The sequence below is a fragment of the Microcaecilia unicolor genome, chromosome 1, assembly GCF_901765095.1.
Source record: "Microcaecilia unicolor chromosome 1, aMicUni1.1, whole genome shotgun sequence".
NCBI classification, from domain to species: domain Eukaryota; kingdom Metazoa; phylum Chordata; class Amphibia; order Gymnophiona; family Siphonopidae; genus Microcaecilia; species Microcaecilia unicolor.
In genome coordinates this window covers 238,946,044-238,964,104 of record NC_044031.1, presented here as the reverse complement: position 1 = coordinate 238,964,104, position 18,061 = coordinate 238,946,044, and the positions used below count along the sequence as shown (strand labels likewise).

The 18,061-nt window shown below is 42.5% G+C and overlaps 1 protein-coding gene across 1 annotated transcript in view; it reads left to right on the top strand.

The window, feature by feature from the left end:
- GALNT12 (polypeptide N-acetylgalactosaminyltransferase 12) overlaps window positions 1–18,061 on the top strand; it is a 251,211-nt gene that overhangs the window by 147,219 nt on the left and 85,931 nt on the right. The window contains exons 4-5 of the mRNA XM_030204961.1: window positions 7,432–7,617; window positions 8,508–8,625. Coding sequence (XP_030060821.1) covers window positions 7,432–7,617; window positions 8,508–8,625 — 304 coding nt within the window. The remainder of the gene's footprint in view (window positions 1–7,431; window positions 7,618–8,507; window positions 8,626–18,061) is intronic.

Genomic DNA, 18,061 nt, shown 5'->3' with positions numbered 1-18,061 from the left:
TATCAACCAGTGCCCAGTTAACTTCTAGGTAGCAGCCTACAGAATTCCTGGTGCCCCCTCCTCCCCAACCAAGACAGTCGGCCTCAGACCAGATCCCCCGCACCCTCCACTCCTGTAGGCTTCCAAGGCCTACCTTTTCTATCCCTTGTGGTCTAAGGGGATCCTATGGGCAAGAGCAATGCCCACTCACTTCTGCCTCTTGCGGCACCTTTTCTCAAAAGGTGCTCTGACCTGTAGCAGCAGCTTCGTGGTACTAGTGAGTTCTGCGAGACTGCTAGGGGTCACAGCAGCCATTTTGAAAAAGGAGACATGATGAACAGGAGTAAGTGGGCTTGTTCTATCTGAACCCAGCTTTTATGGCTGTCTCTGTGCCAGGCTAAAATACCTTTATCGTTTATTGTTTATTTATTTACTATACCGCTACTTCTTACATAGCAAATCAGAACGGTTTACATCTTTAAAATATAAATGACATATAATAATATCTTTAAAATACAAATAAAACACAGCAATATTCTAACATAAAATAAATCCATTTGTGATAGGACAGCTCTAACAAAACTTCCACACCAAAGAAAACAAACCAATCACTCATACATATCACATGCTGCTACCTTAACATAATATATTTCTTGTTCAAAATAAATCATATTTCATTTCCTGAGTGGCTTTCTCCAATAAATGACACTGAAATTCTCCTAATAAACAGCACTAGATGTCAAAAGCTATCTGAGAGAAGTAAGTTTTTAAAGCTTTACGAAAGAGCATAAATGATTCTTCTACCCTAATATATTTTTGGAGAGAATTCCACAATGATGGTGATAAGAAAAAGAAAGCTGAAGCTCGCGTTGATTCCCACCTCTCTCTTGAAGGCGGTGGAATTACCAACCTATTATCAGTAAGTGAACGTAAAGTTTGTGACGGTGTGTATGGAATAGTTAAATTTGCAAGATATGATGATGTAGATAAATATAACGCTTTGCATGTAAGGATGAGAACCTTAAAAGAAATTCTCAAATGGATCGGAGTCCAGTGTAGTTGACATAATAAAGGCATAGCCTTATATCTTGAAGCTCTACAGATTATATGAGCAGCTGTGTTTTGAATAGTTTGTAAGCGTTTCAAGTTAAATTTTGTAATTGGGCAGCCTGATAGTAATGTCAAGAATGTGGAACTGCCATTCCCCCCCCCCCCCCCCATCCCTTTAGATAAATAAAGCAACGAATGCTGCATTCACGGGGGCTTATGTCTCCAAATATATTAGAAGACTGCGCATAAGGGAGCAAAAAAATTTATCTGAAAGAGGGATAGGAAGAGCCATAAAAGATAGAGCAGCTGAGAGAGAACCATCATCTTCACACCATGGATACATCTCAACCATGAGTTCTCCCAGTGCTCCAGGTCAGCCCAGATAGCCTGAAGGAGTGGGCGATAATTTACCTCATAAAGAGAGCACCAATGCACAGTGAGATTAAACCCTAGATAGCGCAAGGCACAGGAGGCCCATCGAAAAGGAAAGATATCCTTCAACCAAGAACACTCCCCAGGTCCCACCAATATATTCAAAATTTCTGTTTGATCTTAAAACTCGATACCTTCCCATAATTGGTAAAAAAAAAAAAACAACAAGAGCACACCCGAGAGGGATTCATGTGGGTTAGTGAGGGTTAATAAAACATCATCTCCAAAGAGCAAAAGTTTACTGTTTATCTCCCCCACAACTAATACCCTGGTTATCCCACTTTGATGTATCTGCTGTGCCAAGGGTTCCATGGCAATTTTATTTTATTTTATTGAATTTGTATCCCACATTCCCTCACCTATTTGCAGGCTCAATGTGGCTTACATAGATTTGTTAACATTGTCATTTCAGGATATCAGATACAGTTAGTAATGTGTAACGATCAAGGAAGGGAAGAGAGAAGAAGGAAGAGAGTGATTAGGGTAGTTATAGAGGTGGGCATTCATAATTGAGTGGGTTGGTGAGGTGACTTAGTAAGGATATAGGTGAGGTGACTTAGTGAGGATATAGGCAAGGGCAAACGAGTGGCGAGAGGGTTGCTGCATAATCTTTATCAAATTACCACCAACTGTAAATTAGTTTTCTGTGCAGATGGTTTCATCATTTAAGTTAGGGGTTTCCAGTCCTCAAGGCCCTGCATCTGCTGGAGTTAGGAACTGCAGCAATGGTGGAGAAGGAGGTAGGAAGTAAAATGATGGTCATCGGGGGTAGAGGAAGAAATTCCAAGCACCACGGGGGAAGGAGAGAGAATGGAAAGAGACATGCTGGTCACCACAGAGTGGAGGAAAGGGGAGAGATGAGTATAACCGAGTCTCCTATTTTTGGGCCTTTTTTTGGGGGGGCCAAAAAATCTCTGTTTATATTTGAGTATATATGGTATTAATGTAATTTCAGTAGAAATGGGAGCTTAATAATGTACTTTGATTCAATATGCAAAAAATTGAAGAGTTACTTTTAAAACATTCACTGTATATATAATCAGAATATAAGAAATGCCATGGACGAGACCAGAAGTCCATCAAACCCAGCCTCCCATTTCCAACAGTGGTCAATCTATTTCAAAAGTTTTTGGCAGGATCCGAAAGAATTGATCCTTTTATTGTTACTAGCAGTGGCTATTCCAAGTCTACCTGGTCCATTGATCTTTTTTCCAAGAACTTATATAAATCCTTTTTAAACTTGGCTATGTTAAGTGCTTTCACCACATTTTCCAGCAACAAATTCTTCTCCTTAGCTGTTCATTTGGTGTAAATAATGCTTCCTCCAATTAGTTTTAAAAGCATTACCTACTAGCTTCATGGAGTGTCCCCTAGTACTAGTACTTTAAAGGTCATCAACTGTTCCCTATTTACCCACTCCACCTTAGTTGTGATTTTATAGATCTGTCATATTTTCTCTCAGCTGTCTCTTATCCAAATAGAAGAGCCCTAACCTCTTTAGCCTTTCTCCATAGGAGAGCAGTTCATCCCCTATATCATTTTGTCACCCTTCTCTGTTCCTTTTCTATTTCTACTATATGTTTTTTGAGATAAGATGACCAGAATTACACACAGTACTCAAGGTGCAGTCACACCAAGGATTCATACAGAGGAATTAGGATATTCTATGTTTTATTCTCCATTCCTTTTCTTTCCTATTAATATTGGCATCTGCTTTCTTTTTTGAATGCCATGGCACACTGCGCTGAGGATTGCAGTGTATTATCCAAGATCTTTTTCCTGGGAGATGACTCCCAGGACAGAACCCAGGGGTCCTTTTACTAAGCCACGGTAAAAAGTGGTCAATGCGTGTATTGGGTGCATGCCAAGTCAGTTTTTACCGCGTCTGCAAAAAAGGGCTTTTTTTTAATGGGATGGGGAAAAGACCTTCAGGTATACTGAAACCAGCATGCGCCCAAAACCAGCCTGAGCCCTTAACTCCACCCATTGATCTAGCAGTAAGGGCTCATGCGCTATACACGCAGTAACTGGTCAGCATGCGCCAAGTGCCGATTACCGCCGGAAATGACGTGTGTGGGAGGAAATAAATACATCATCCAGGTGGTATGGGCGTGCACCAAATCTAAAATTAACACCAAGGGGGTGCAGTAGCCTGGCAGTAGTCTCATTTTGGCACGCGCTACACGCACGTAGCACCCAACGCACATTTGTAAAAGGGCCCCCCAGTATCATATACTAACAGTTTTGTAAGGTCCTCCTGCATTTCCTCATAATCTGTATGAAATCTAGCAACTTTGTATCATCTGCAAATTTGATTACTTTGCTTGTTTCATGATCTTATGCCATTGAGAAAATTGACCATTTAGCCCTAATCTTTGTTTTATCTTTTAACCTGTTACCAGTCCACAATAAGACATTGATTGGTATCCTGTGCATTTTTCATTTCCTCAGAAGCCTTTCATGAGAGATGTTATTGGATGCCTTTTGAAAATCCAGATACAGTACTACCTTTATTTTAAAAGAATCTCATGTGTAGATATATTATTAGATTGTAAGCTCTTTGAGCAGGGACTATCTTTCTTCTATGTTTGTGCAGTGCTGCGTATGCCTTGTAGCGCTATAGAAATGCTAAATAGTAGTAGTAGTAATATGTATAAATGGACATTTTAAGAAGCCTCTATTTACACATAGAGGTCCACACAATGCAGAGGTTCAGTGATTTGAAGGGGGCATGGTTTGGGCTTGCCAAAAATCTACTACATGTGTCTTCCTCATCTTAGATGGCAATATTTTACATAGACATGTATCCCTTATTGAACTTTGCAGCAGCTCTGAGGCATGTGCATATTTTTAAAAAATGCTCAATTTGACTAGGGCTTGACACAAGGGTTTAAGAAAGTAATTCTCCATAATCCCCCAATGTTTATCTTTGCCTTCCCATTATGGCAGAAAAAAATCCAAGTTTTGGAAACGTCCAAATCACACCCCCAGCATACCCCCTTGTGATTTGGACAAACTGCAGAGAAAAAAAACCCTCAAATTTGAGTTTCAAAAATCACAATTTGGACATTTTTCAGAGTAAAATATCCAAATGCCACTTTTGAGACATTTTTCTTTTGAAAATGAGCCCTTTAGTGGAATGTAGTACATGTTGCATTAAAATATGAAGTGTTTTTTTCAGCCTAAAAGTATAATAGGCTTAGAAAGTGGAAAACCTGTAAATAATTATATAGCAACCTTTTTTGTTGTATCATTAGATAAACTGTTGTACAGTATTGTGGTAGTTTCCTTACTAGATGGGAATTATATTTAAAACTTCTTGTGATCTGAAGAAAATAGAGGCAACATTTATGTATTAAAAGCTGAAGCCAGTGCTAATAAACCAGAAAGTCTGCAAACACATAGTAAAGAGGATGTAACCAATACTAATCCAATTTTTATGGCCTTTATGATTGGGAGAAAGGACCTTAGAGACCACATCAAAGGCTGAGTACAAATTTGCCTTTTAAACTGAGTCAATTCTCAGTCATCGGCCCAGAAGACTCCTCATTTTTATTTTAATGAGAAAAAATACTTTTGATTGTGGCCTCATTCCTAATACAGAATACAAAATAATGCTGAATCAACACCAAAAAAAAAAAAGCCTGCACTTATCTTTCTGCCAAGCGGGGCCACTGTTTCACTTCTCTGTTCGAGCTTCCTCAGGGGCTCAGTGCTGCATTTGCTTCATCTTAAAATGCGTATCTTTGATTTGCAACAAAACAATCACACAGTAAAAATTCTTAAAACATGATTCAAACACAAAAAACAGAACGTGGAGCACGTACTTCATTGTGTGCTTCATGCAATTCAAAATGGCGCTGATGATGTCAGATGCCTACAAAGTGATTTAAATACCCCAACTTCATTTCCTCTCAAAAATTAAAAAGCAATGTTGTCATATGGATGATGTATTGAAAAATGTTTCATGTGCATTAATCAGTAGAAAACATTCCGATCTATTGCAGAGTTCAAACCCAATAGTTCCAAAATTTATAACTTGAAAATCCAGCGAGACTTCTGTTGGTTAAGTTTAATCCTCCGGTCCCCACCCCGTTTGTGAGGTACTTCAAAATCAATGACAAAAATCTCAAATCTTCAAAATTGTGTTTAAAGACTAAAATGTGAGACTGAATGTTCTTTCATGTTTTTTTTAAATTTTATTTTTAAATTAGTTTTGTGTTCAAGCATGCGAGTCCTGAAAGCTTGAGTAGTCATGCCAATGTAGAACTTACTGCATGGACACTACACGGCATACACTACATACTCACTTCTACAGTTGGTAAAATGTTTTAATGAGCATATTTTTACCATCAGTGGGATTGGTGAAGAAAATTAATTGTAAAGTGACTGCACAAATTTGACAAGAGCCACATTTAAAGTGCCCCTTCAAAACATGCCATTTGTCCTCTCCCTTTTTTTGGCAAAGCCTCTGGATTCAACTTTTCTTTTAAATTTTCACCATGTGAAAGAGATCCTCAAGTTTTCCCATGAAAACTCAGATGAGATTGAATCACATCCCACCTATTTCTCAATACTCATCACTGCTGGTCCATGCTCAGAATGTCTTTAAAGCAAATGAAAAAACATCTTCATCTTGCGTGTGTGTCTTATTCCCAAAGAAAATCAGTTCCCTATTGAAGCATCTTGCCCTCGTATAAGCCTTCTTAAACACTCCCTTAGAATAATCACAGGTTTCAAGCTTTTCGTTACATTTTTTGCTTGCTCCTTAAAATTTGGTCATTTCTGAACAATTCTTTCTAATTTGCAGCATCTGAGAAAATGGTAAACTGTTCTCTAAATGTCAGGGATGAGAGTTTTAATAAGCCAAAAATGTATTTCTGTCAGTTGAGTCCTTGTAATGCCAAAGCCATCAATCTCAACTTGAACATCTAAGAAACTGATCTTAGAGAAAGAATGCTGTTCTGTGAATTGAATGTGTTCCATCACAACTATTAATCCAAACTGTAAACTGATGTAATTCTTCCTAGGTACCTGCCCATAACATAAAAACATCCACCAGCTATGGATCTTTAACATAAATGGTGACCTGTATACCCACTCATTTTCCAAAGGAATCATAAATTGGCAGTCGATGGGGCAAATGTTGCCCCCATTGCTACTCCACTAATCTGTACATAAAAATCGCTGTAAAAAAGAAAAAAAATGTTTTTTCATAGTTAAACTAGTGATTAGAACCAAAAATGTCAGAATAGAGTGTGGCCTGGTCCTCTTATCCAAAACTTCTTTGACAACTGACAAAGCAGCATCTTGTGGAATTGATGTGTACAAGGATGAAACATCAGTAGTAACCATCAGAAACGGTCTTTCTTCCAATTCAGAAACTGGTTTGTGTCCTTAATGTATGCTTTGTATTTCTGAACTTCAGGTTTGAAAAAAGTATCCATAAACATAGAAAATGGTTCAAGCACTGATTGTCTAGAAGATAATATAGGTCTACCTGGAGGTTTTTGGAGTCCCTTAAGAATATTACTGCTGGTTTTGTTGGCACTTGTGTACAGAAGCCCCAGGATTCTGGAACAATTTGTCAGAACTCTTCAGAGGAACCCTATATCTTGTTCTGTTTGTTTATTTCAAACACTTCTATGCTGGTAACCCTAAAAGTACTTGCTGTAGCAGGTACCAAATGAAAAAAGCAAAATATGTTTGTTTACAAAACACACAATATATAACAACCCCCCCATAAAATCAATATTTCATTAAAATGTTTGTATTTTCTATCATTTTCTCCATGGTTAATGATGACCATGAATTCTATAAAATTAATTGAAAGTAGAAAGCAAATGAAAATATTGCTGATGCCTGATACATGGTAATGAACTTCTTCTGAGGTAACTGAATGATAAATGGTGTCTTCTTTATTACTTTTCTTCCAAGAACATTACAATAAACAGTCTTGCAATTCTTTAGGATCAAGGAGAAGGAGTCAGCAGTGATCTGTCCTGTCATTGATGTTATTGACTGGAATACATTTGAATACCTGGGAAACTCTGGGGAGCCACAGATTGGTGGCTTTGACTGGAGACTGGTCTTCACATGGCATGTTATCCCGGAGAGGGAGCAAAAGCTAAGGCAGTCCCCAACTGATGTTATCAGGTCAGCTCAATGAGATATTATATCTTTTTATATCTGCATAGCTACATCTATATAGTTGTATTTAATTTAGGTATTTTAAATGGTTGGAAGTATGTGGTCCTTCCCTTTTACTTATCCTTTCTCCTTGAAAATATTTGCCTCTTCTCCTTTCTCTCCTTACAAAAATCTGAATCTTTCTTCATAAGCTATGTACTGATTGTCTTGTCCTGTGTGGTTTCTTTTTCAGTGCCTTGTCTTCAGTACCTCTTTATCTCAATCTAGGATCCATCTTGGCATTCAAACAGGGCAAATGGGCTTAATCTTCTTAAACTGTGTTACATTTCTTCTCCCCTTAGAGAGAGTTCAGAACTAGTCAACATGCCTGGAGCATGTGTCTTTTCTTTTGAGCCTGTGTTTACCAGATTGGCAGAGTGTGCTATACAGTGCTGTGAAACTGGGTCAGATACCTGAAATGTTTTGGTCACCTGTACAAGAAAATGGTGACTTCAGACCCTTTATAATACACCTCTTAGTATGTGTCTATTTTTGTTGTTTTAAACTAGGATAGGAAAAAGGCTGATGAATTAGTAAAAGAAGTAAACCTTTTCACATGAGCTGTCCATGGCAAGTATCAGAGATGAAAGTATCTACAGAAGATATCTGCTCTGGAGGGCATTGAAGTACTATAGTAACATTCTTGAAAGTAATCATATTTTTTAATTTTCATGTTTGTAGACATTTTTCTTTCGTATAGTGTGCATGTTTGTATATATTATCGGCATTCTTTTATACCATTATTGCATGCTGATATGACCACAGTCCAGCACCCCCTCTGATGTTCATTTCATTATATCACTTTTATTTCAAATATATATTAACATGACTAACTGTGAATTGGCTTTTTTGATTAGTTCCCCAACCATGGCTGGTGGACTTTTTGCGGTGAGCAGGAAGTATTTTGAGTATCTTGGCTCTTATGACACTGGAATGGAAGTATGGGGAGGAGAAAACCTTGAATTCTCATTTAGGGTAAGTAACCCAATTGACAGTTGCAAAAGGAAGTAAAACATTTTTACGCTTCTCCATATTGGTGAAAATTATGTGCATACTTTTTACCAAATTTTCAAAGCATTATCCATGACTTCTACAAATAATGTGATGCAATTCATATCATATAGGATGCAACATCACATTCAGATTACCTCATTCAGGGAGTCTTTTACTAAAGAATAGCTTGAGTTATCTGCAGCAGGTCCCATAGGAATAAAATGTGACCTGCTGCAGATAACTCGAGCTAACCTTTAGTAAAAGACCCGTCCATTGTTTTGCTTAAAAAGCAAGTACTATCCAAACCCAATCATAGATTTATTCATAGATGCAGTCAAAGATACATTTTAGTTATTTCCAGGTTAAACTGATTTCCCTTTATAACTCCCACTTGTCCTCCACCATTCACAAGTCAAGAGTCCTATATTCTGACCCAGTAACATATCTTGAAAGCCAGAGCCAATCAACAGTTTTAAGCATCATTTTTGTTTTCAATGATCCATAATTAGCAAAGTTTCACTACATTTAATTTGGAAGCATTTTGGCTGTAGAACAATATTAGGAAAGGCTAAAGGGGTTATGGCTCTTCAGCTTGGAGAAGAGATGGTTGAAGAGGTCTAAAATAAAATCCTGAGTGAAGTGGAACAGATAAAGCAGATCAGTTGTGTACTTTTTCAGAAAATAGAAGGACTAGGTGACACACCATTAGCACATTTAAACAAATAGGAGGAAATGTTTTTTCACTCAGCGCATAGTTCTGAAACTCATTGCTAGAGAATGTAGCGAAAGCAGCTAGCGCAGCTGGGTTAAAAAAAAAAAGCTTTAGACAAATCCCTGGAGGTAAAGTCCATAAACCATTTAAAAAATGGACCTAAGGAAATACACTGCTGATCTCTTGGAGGTGGGTAACATGGAATCTTGCTACTTTTTGGTGTCTGTGGCCTACCTTAGCTACTGTTGAAGCTGTATACTGGGCTAGATGGACCTTTGTTCCCAGTAAAAGCAATGTCTCCAAATGAGTCAGTTTTGCGCATACCAGGACAGTAATGAACCTCTCTCTTAAGCCCTAAGGTAAGTGGAGGGTGATCTCAATCTCTCAGATTTATTGCTAACACTCACTGTAGTATTTGCATTACGCCAAAGAAAGCTTCTATCTGAAATTCTTAAGACGTAACACATATAGGCAACCTGCCCCAGGTATGCTTGAAAATTCCTTTTAATTAGGTTTATGGCACCAAAACAATGGGAAATGTTTCTGTATCTTTCCACTGCATTTCTTGGTCTCAGACTGCATGTCTTGGTACTTGAGGATATTTACTCCCTCCACATGATTCACAGAGTAATCGCTTGGGATTGATTACACTATGATCAATGCCAATCTGGTGGTGGTTTTTTTTTTTTTTTGTAACTTTTTGTTCTTGTTGATATTCAAGAAAACAGAATAACAATGATAAATTGCAGTGTCAAAATGGCTACCCCCCCATCCCTCCAATCCCTCAACACACCCTCCACCAACCCCCAGGTATACAATGTCCTTCTGCTGCCTTTTTATTGTATGTTGTATGATGTATACAAGACCAAAGAGGTTCAAACAAAGCTGAAATACTTCAGAACTATAACATTATTATAATGTTATAAAAGCCAAATACAATGACATATCATGACACAAAAGTTATTCAAAGTCGTTAACTTGCGAGAGGATTGTGAAAAATTACAGAAGGACCTTACGAGACTGGGAGACTGGGCAGCTAAATGGCAGATGACGTTTAATGTGAACAAGTGCAAGGTGATGCATGTGGGAAAAAAGAACCCGAATTATAGCTACGTCATGCAAGGTTCCACGTTAGGAGTTGCAGACCAAGAAAGGGATTTGGGTGTCATCGTTGATAATACACTGAAACCTTCTGCTCAGTGTGCTGCTGCGGCTAGAAAAGCGAATAGAATATTGGGTATTAGGAAAGGTATGGAGAACAGATGTGAGGATGTTATAATGCCGTTGTATCACTCCATGGTGCAACTGCACCTTGAGTATTGTGTTCAATTCTGGTCACTGCATCTCAAGAAAGATAAAGTAGAACTGGAAAAGGTGCAGCGAAGGGCGACAAAAATGATAGCGGGGATGGGACGACTTCCCTATGAAGAAAGACTAAGGAGGCTAGGGCTATTCAGCTTGGAGAAGAGACGGCTGAGGGGAGACATGATAGAGGTATATAAAATAATGAGTGGAGTGGAACAGGTGGATGTGAAGCGTCTGTTCACGCTTTCCAAAAATACTAGGACTAGGGGGCATGCGATGAAACTACAGTGTAGTAAATTTAAAACAAATTGGAGAAAATCTTTCTTCACCCAACGCATAATTAAACTCTGGAATTTGTTGTCAGAGAACGTAATGAAGGCGGTTAGCTTGGCAGAGTTTAAAAAAGGGTTGGATGGTTTCCTAAAGGACAAGTCCATAGACCGCTACTAAATGGACTTGGGAAAAACCCACAATTTCGGAAATAACTTGTATAAAATGTTTGTACGTTTGGGTAGCTTTCCAGGTGCCCTTGACCTGGATTGGCCGCTGTCGTGGACAGGATGCTGGGCTTGATGGACCTTTGGTCTTTTCCCAGTATGGCATTACTTATGTACTTATGTTGTCAAATCAAAATAGGTTGTCTACATCAGTAAGGTGTATTATACTTAAAATAGCCAGAGTAAATGGGAAAAATGAAATAAAATAAAATCGACATAAAGAATATGACTGGTGAGGGGAGGGGAATTCAGCACAAAGATTTCTAACTAAGCTGCTTTCTATCTTTCAAACACACATAGAGGCATATTTTCAAAGTACTTAGATTTACAAAGTTTCATGCTAACCTATTGAACTTTGTAAGTCTCATTGCTTTGAAAATGAGCCCCCATAGAATCTATGCATTTTACTCACTCTTGTTCTCCCCAAGTTTATGGTAGACACAATTTCCCGGCAAGCCAGATTCCTCACCAGCTGATGTAGTTCCTGTTTTTCCAGCACTCCTTCATGATTGAAGAGTGGGGTTCTTTCCAGTCTGGGGCCTATTTTTGCTTTATGTTAATCTGGAGAAAAAAGATAATTCCTTATAGAATGCTCTTGAACCAGCTGAGCAGCCTGGAGGTGGGTACTAAGGTTGTGAACTGGATTAGAAACCAATTGACCAATAGATGACGAAGGGGTGTAAATGCACTTCACTCAGAGGACAGAACGGTGAGTAGTGAGGGTAGCTCTGGGATTGGTCCCGCTGTTCAATATCTTTGTAAAATGTTGCCTTTTTCAGATAATACAACGATCTGCAATAGACTGGATATTCAGAACTGGACAACATGATGAGTGGTGTAGAAAAACTGGAAGTCTGGTCAAATGCTTGGCAGATTAAGCTTTAATGCAGAGTAATGCATTTAAGGATGCAAAGATCCAAGGGAACTAAATGCAATAGTGCAGTGATGGCGAACCTTTCAGAGACCGAGTGCCCAAACAGCAACCCAAAATCCCTCCCTCCCAGTTCCAGGGTCCCCTCCTCCCTCCTTCCCAGTTCCAGGGGTAACAAAGGAGAGAATGTGTATATATCTGTGAGAAAGTATTAAGGGAGGGTGGAAGAGAGACAATAAATAAGCCTACCCACTCCCACCTTCCACTGCCAATTAAACTTCTAACTAATCTATTAAGAATTTCACGGTGACAAAAAACTCCAAAGTTTGGGGATATTACCTGGGCTCTGTCTGCTCTGCTCCTCCAACTACAAGTCAAGATTCTTCTCTTCTGCCGAGTGCCAAAGATACCGGTGGCTCGGCGTGGGTAGAGTGCAGCACTGCAACTGAAGCAGAAGGCGTGAGTTGTGGAGCGGCGGGCGCACTGACGTGCTAGCGCAGGGGGAGGAAGACTCGACGCCGTGACATTTAGTCCAGATGGGCTGGACTGGAGATGGAGCAAACTTCCTTGGGCGGGACTCTGGAAAGAGGAGCCTTACAGTGGGAGGAGATGACGCAGTGAGCGAGGCAGTGAACGCGGGGTAAGTGGAAGGTGTGCGCTGGCTACACCCCCTACTTAATACGATGGCTGCCTGGGCTGCGGTGCCGCGATTGCTTGTTTTTTTTTCTTCTTTTTGTAGCGGCCACGAAGGATGAAGGGAAAATTGCTGGGCGCGCGTGCCAACAGAGAGGGCTCTGTGTGCCCTCTCTGGCACGCGTGCCATAGGCTCGCCATTACTGCAATAGTGGATCAGGATGATGTGTAAGGACCAGGAGAGATGCCTTTGGGTGGCAGTGTCTGATCATCTCAAGCTAATAAAACAATGTGATAAGACAGTGGCCAATTCAGAGAGATACTGGGCTACACAGAGAGGTATAATCAGCGAAAAAAGATAATGATAATGCCTCTGTACAGGTTGTTAGTGAGGCCTCTCCTGCAGTATTGTGTTTAGTTTTGGAGACTATGTCCTCAGTTGGTCTATGAACAGGCTAGAGGTGAGCTAGAGAAAAGTGATGAAAATGGTTTGGGTTCTGCACCAAAAGATGGGCAGGTGATATAACACAAATGTTTGCATTCTTGAAAGGTATTCATGCACAAGAAACAAACCCTTTCTAAAAGAAAGGAATCTGTAGAAATAGAGAACATGATATGAAACCACAGGAAGACAGAGACAGAAGCAAAGACAGGAAACATTTTTTCAGATGAAAGGTAGTGAATGGGTGGAATACCCTAGAGGAAACAAAAATTGTGATGAAATTTAAAGGATTGATATTCAAAGCAATTTAAATGACCGAGAGAGGCTCTTCGTCACTTAAATTGTCTGTGCGGAGCTATCTGCTGATATTCAGTGGCACTTAATTGATTTCATCACTCATGACATCCAGTCCCTGGCTCTCACAGCTTGGATGTTGGATTCCTCAAACTTGCTGGCTTCCAGAAGAGATTCCACTAGAAGGTCTGAACAGTTTCAAGTAAAAGAGGTTTGCTGTCTAGTGTTAGGGCAATGCTCTAGATCCTTTTTTTCTGCCCTACATGAATGCTTTCAGAGTCAGGTCTCAAGACCAGCTCCATTAGGGTTCTTAGTGCAATTTGGTGCTTACCGTCATTGTGTAGAAGGTAAACTTACCTCTGCTCAGTCATTAGTTGTTTGCTTCATGTGAAGATTGCTTCTCTTGAAGGGTGTAGTCCCATCCCTTGCCCCTAGGGAGGGGGAAACACTTCAGCCCTAGTGACTGGAATAAGAGAGACAATCAGACTTAGATTTGGCGCAACCAGTAAAAATCTTTCTCCGAGGACAAGCAGGCTCAATATTCTTACTTGTGGGTCGTCCTCCGCGACGGCCCCAGGAGACCGGAACTTTTTTTTAGAAAAACTAGAAGTTTGAAGAATGCTCCGTCACGCGGGCCCGAGTGCACCACGCATGTGCGAGTGGCTTCCCGCCCGCGACGCAAGCGTGACCTAACTAGTTGTTTTTTTCTCCGCATTAGAGAGAGTTGTGTTCTACCACTGCTCTCTTGTTCTCTTTCTCCATGAGAATAGCTTTTGCGCGTTTTTTGCACCCTCTTTCTTCCTTTTCTTTACTTTAAATAATATAATTTTTTAAAAAACAACTTTTTTCCCTTATTTTTTTTAGGTCTTTCTCAGATTTTCAAGTTTCCTTTCGTTTTCGTTGCGGCCGCTCGGCCGCATCTTTTATTCCCTTTTTTTGTGCCTTTTTATTTGGCACAATCGAGCCTTTTGATTTCGCGGATGCTATTTTCCCTCCCATGTCATCGAAGACTCCCAGCGGCTTCAAACGCTGTACTCGCTGCAACTGGACCATCCCCAGTACCGACCCCCACGCGTGGTACCTCCAGTGTCTTGGGCCCGATCATCTTCCAGCTGCTTGTAAGCTGTGTAAGTTAATGAAGAAGAGGACCCAGGTGGCTCGAGAGGCTCAGCGTGAGACGCTTTTTTCTGATCGGTTCGGTCCTTCGATGTCGGCATTGACTTCGGTACCGAGGTCGGCGGCGTCGACGTTGAGGGAAGCAGCATCGGGAGTCCAGGTAATGGCTGCCGACAGACCGCTTCGAGCTGGGAGCAGCAAGGCATCGAGTGGGTCTCCACCCATCTCGAGGCCTACTGCTATGCTGGCCCCCGGGACTGCCCTTTGTCGGACCCGGCCCCGAGGAGACGTGTGGCTTCCACGTCTTCCTTGTCGGGACCGAGGAGTGTCGATGACGGGCATCGTGCGAAGGCGAAGAAGCATCATCATCGATCTCCTTTCAGGCACTTTACCAAGAGCTCCGGGGAGCCGACGGTGTCGGCACCCGAGAAGCGTCGACGCTGGGAGGATCCCTCACCCTCCATTCAGGAGGTGCCAATGCGTCGGTCGTCTGGCAGCCTGGTACCGGCTCCCGAGCCCCCTCAGATTCTGGCACCGACTCCTGCACTGGCCCCACAGCCTTTTCCGATGGCAGCTCTCGACGAGCGCATGCGGGGCCCTTCTTCCAGAGCTTCTGGAAGGGTTGCTTCGTCAGTCGGCCTCGGTGTCGGGGGTGCTTGCATCTCCCGTACCGACTGCAGAAACGGCATCTGGGCCCATCACCTGTGAGGAGGTCCCCGCCCTCGGTGCTGCTTGCCACCCGGGTGAACTCCCCCTCGACGTCGGTGGAGGAAGCTTCACCGGAGTCCAGGCAGGGGTCGACTTCTCGACACCCCCCAAGAGGTCGTCGATCCTCGATGTCAAGACAGGCTCGGTTTCGGGCTGCGCTGTCTGATACCGAAGAGGAGCATTCGTGGGAAGAGGTGGAAGACCCCAGGTACTTTTTGGAGGAGGAGTCCTGTGGGCTTCCTTCTGATCCTGCTCCACTGATTGAAGTGAGGATGTCTCCACCTGAGAGCCTTCCTTTCTCATCCTTTGTGCGGGAAATGTCTCAGGACATTCCATTCCTATGGAGGTTGTGGATGAGCCCAGGGCTGAGATGCTCGAGGTCCTGGATTATCCTTCTCCACCTGCAGAGGTTGCAATGGCCCCCCTGCACAATACACTCAGGGAAGTGCTGATGCGGAATTGGTCTTGCCCTCTCTTTAATCCAGTGCTCCCCAAGAAGTCTGAGTCCCAGTACAGAGTCCATGGAGAGCCTGTAATGGTGAAGGCTCAACTTCCTCACGATTCCATGGTGCTGGACTTTGCTGTCAGAAGAGCCAAGAGTACTAGAGACTATGCCTCGGCGCCCCCAGGCAGAGAGTGGACCTTGGATTCTTTTGGGAGGAGAACGTATCAGGCCGCAATGCTCGCCGCCAAGATCCAAACATACCAGCTTTACACGAGCATTCACTTACGGAACTCGGTGAGGCAACTGTCCAGTTTAGTTGAAGCACTTCCTGTGGAGCTTGCTGAACCTTTTCACCAGGTGGTCAGGCAGCAGAAGGTGTGTCGCAAATTCCTGGCGATGTAGCATCCCGAGTAGCTGCTCAAGGTATAGTGATGCGCAGACTCTCATGGCTGCGTGTCTCTGACCTGGATCAGAAGACCCCGCAGCGAATGGCGGATGTTCCTTGCCGGGGGGATAATCTCTTTGGAGAGAAAGTAGAGGATATGGTTGATCAGATGAAAAAGCATCATGATGCCATGGATTCTCTCTCCCGCCGGACATCTTCTGCTACTGCCTCCTCATCCAGGAGGTTTTTTGGAGGGAGGAGGAGTGCTCCCTATTCCTATAATAGGTGTAGGTACACTCCTACCTCTCGGCAGCCGGTTCAGGCTCAGCCCCAGCATGCGTGTTCTCGTCAACACCGTGCGCCTAAGGCCCCTAGGGCTCCCCAGCAAAAGCAAGGGACGGGCTTTTGACTGGCTCCAGTGCAGCATAGCCGCAGTAAAAGTGTCTGTACCGGGCGACTAGCCTGTCGGGGGGAGGTTGATATTTTTTCACCAAAGGTGGCCTCTTATAACCTCCGACATGTGGGTTCTTCAAATAGTCCGGTTAGGTTACACACTCAATGTGGCATCCAAGCCTCCAAATTGCCCACCGGGAGTGCAATCCTTCAGCTCCCAGCACAAGCAGGTACTTGCAGAGGAACTCTCCGCCTTCCACCAGGGGAAGAAGGGCTGGGATTCTATTCCAGGTACTTCCTTGTGCAAAAGAAAACAGGGGGGATGTGTCCCATCTTAGACCTAAGGGGCCTGAACAAATTTCTAGTCTGAGAAAAGTTCAGGATGGTTTCCCTGGAGGCATATTTTCAAAGCACTTAGCCTTCCAAAGTTCCATAGAAACCTATGGAACTTTGGAAGGCTACGTTCTTTGAAAATATGCCTCCTGGGCACCCTTCTTCCCATGATTCAGGAAAACGATTGGCTATGCTCTCTGGACTTAAAGGATGCCTATACTCACATCTCGGTGCTCCCAACTCACAGGAAGTACCTTCAATTTCGACTGGGAACTCAGCACTTTCAATACTGTGTACTGCCCTTTGGCCTAACATCTGCGCCCAGGGTCTTCACAAAGTGCTTGGAGGTTGTCGCAGCATCGCTATGCAGACTGGGAGTGCATGTGTTCCCTTATCTCGACAATTGGCTGGTGAAGAACACTTTGGAAGCAGGGGCTTTACGGTCCATGCAGATGACTATTCAACTGCTGGAGCTACTGGGGTTTGTAATAAATTATCCCAAGTCCCATCTTGTTCCAGTGCAGAAATTGGAGCTCATTGGAGCTCTGTTGGATACACGGACATCTCAAGCCTATCTCTGGACAGCCTTTAGTAGTTCATTTCATGAGAGGTTTGCTTTTGTCAAAGCCCCCTGTCAAACCTCCACCAGTGTCGTGGGATCTCAACGTCGTTCTCGCCAGCTGATGAGAGCTCCTTTTGAGCCACTGAATTCCTGCCATCTGAAGTACTTGACCTGGAAGGTCATTTTCTTGGTGGCTGTTACTTCAGCTCATAGAGTCAGTGAGCTCCAGGCCTTAGTAGTCCATGCTCCTTATATTAAATTTCACCATAATAGAGTAGTCTTCCGCACTCACCCTAAGTTCTTGCCGAATGTGGTGTCGGAGTTCCGTCTGAACCAATCGATTGTCTGGTGAGGACAAGTTGCACACCTTGGACTGTAAGAGAGCATTGGCCTTTTACGTGGAGCGGACAAAGCCCTATCCACAGTCCGCCCAGCTGTTTCTTTTAATCCCAACAGGATGGGAGTGGCCATCGGAAAACGCACCATCTCCAATTGGCTAGCAGATTTCATTTCCTTCACTTATGCCCAAGCTGGGCTGACTTTAGAGGGCCATGTCACGGCTCACAATGCTAGAGCGTCAATGGCTCACTTAAAGTCAGCCTCCATTGAAGAAATTTGCAAGGCTGGAACGTGGTCATCAGTCCACACATTCACATCTCACTACTGCCTTCAGCAGGATACCCGACGTGACAGTCGGTTTGGGCAGTCAATGCTGCAGAATC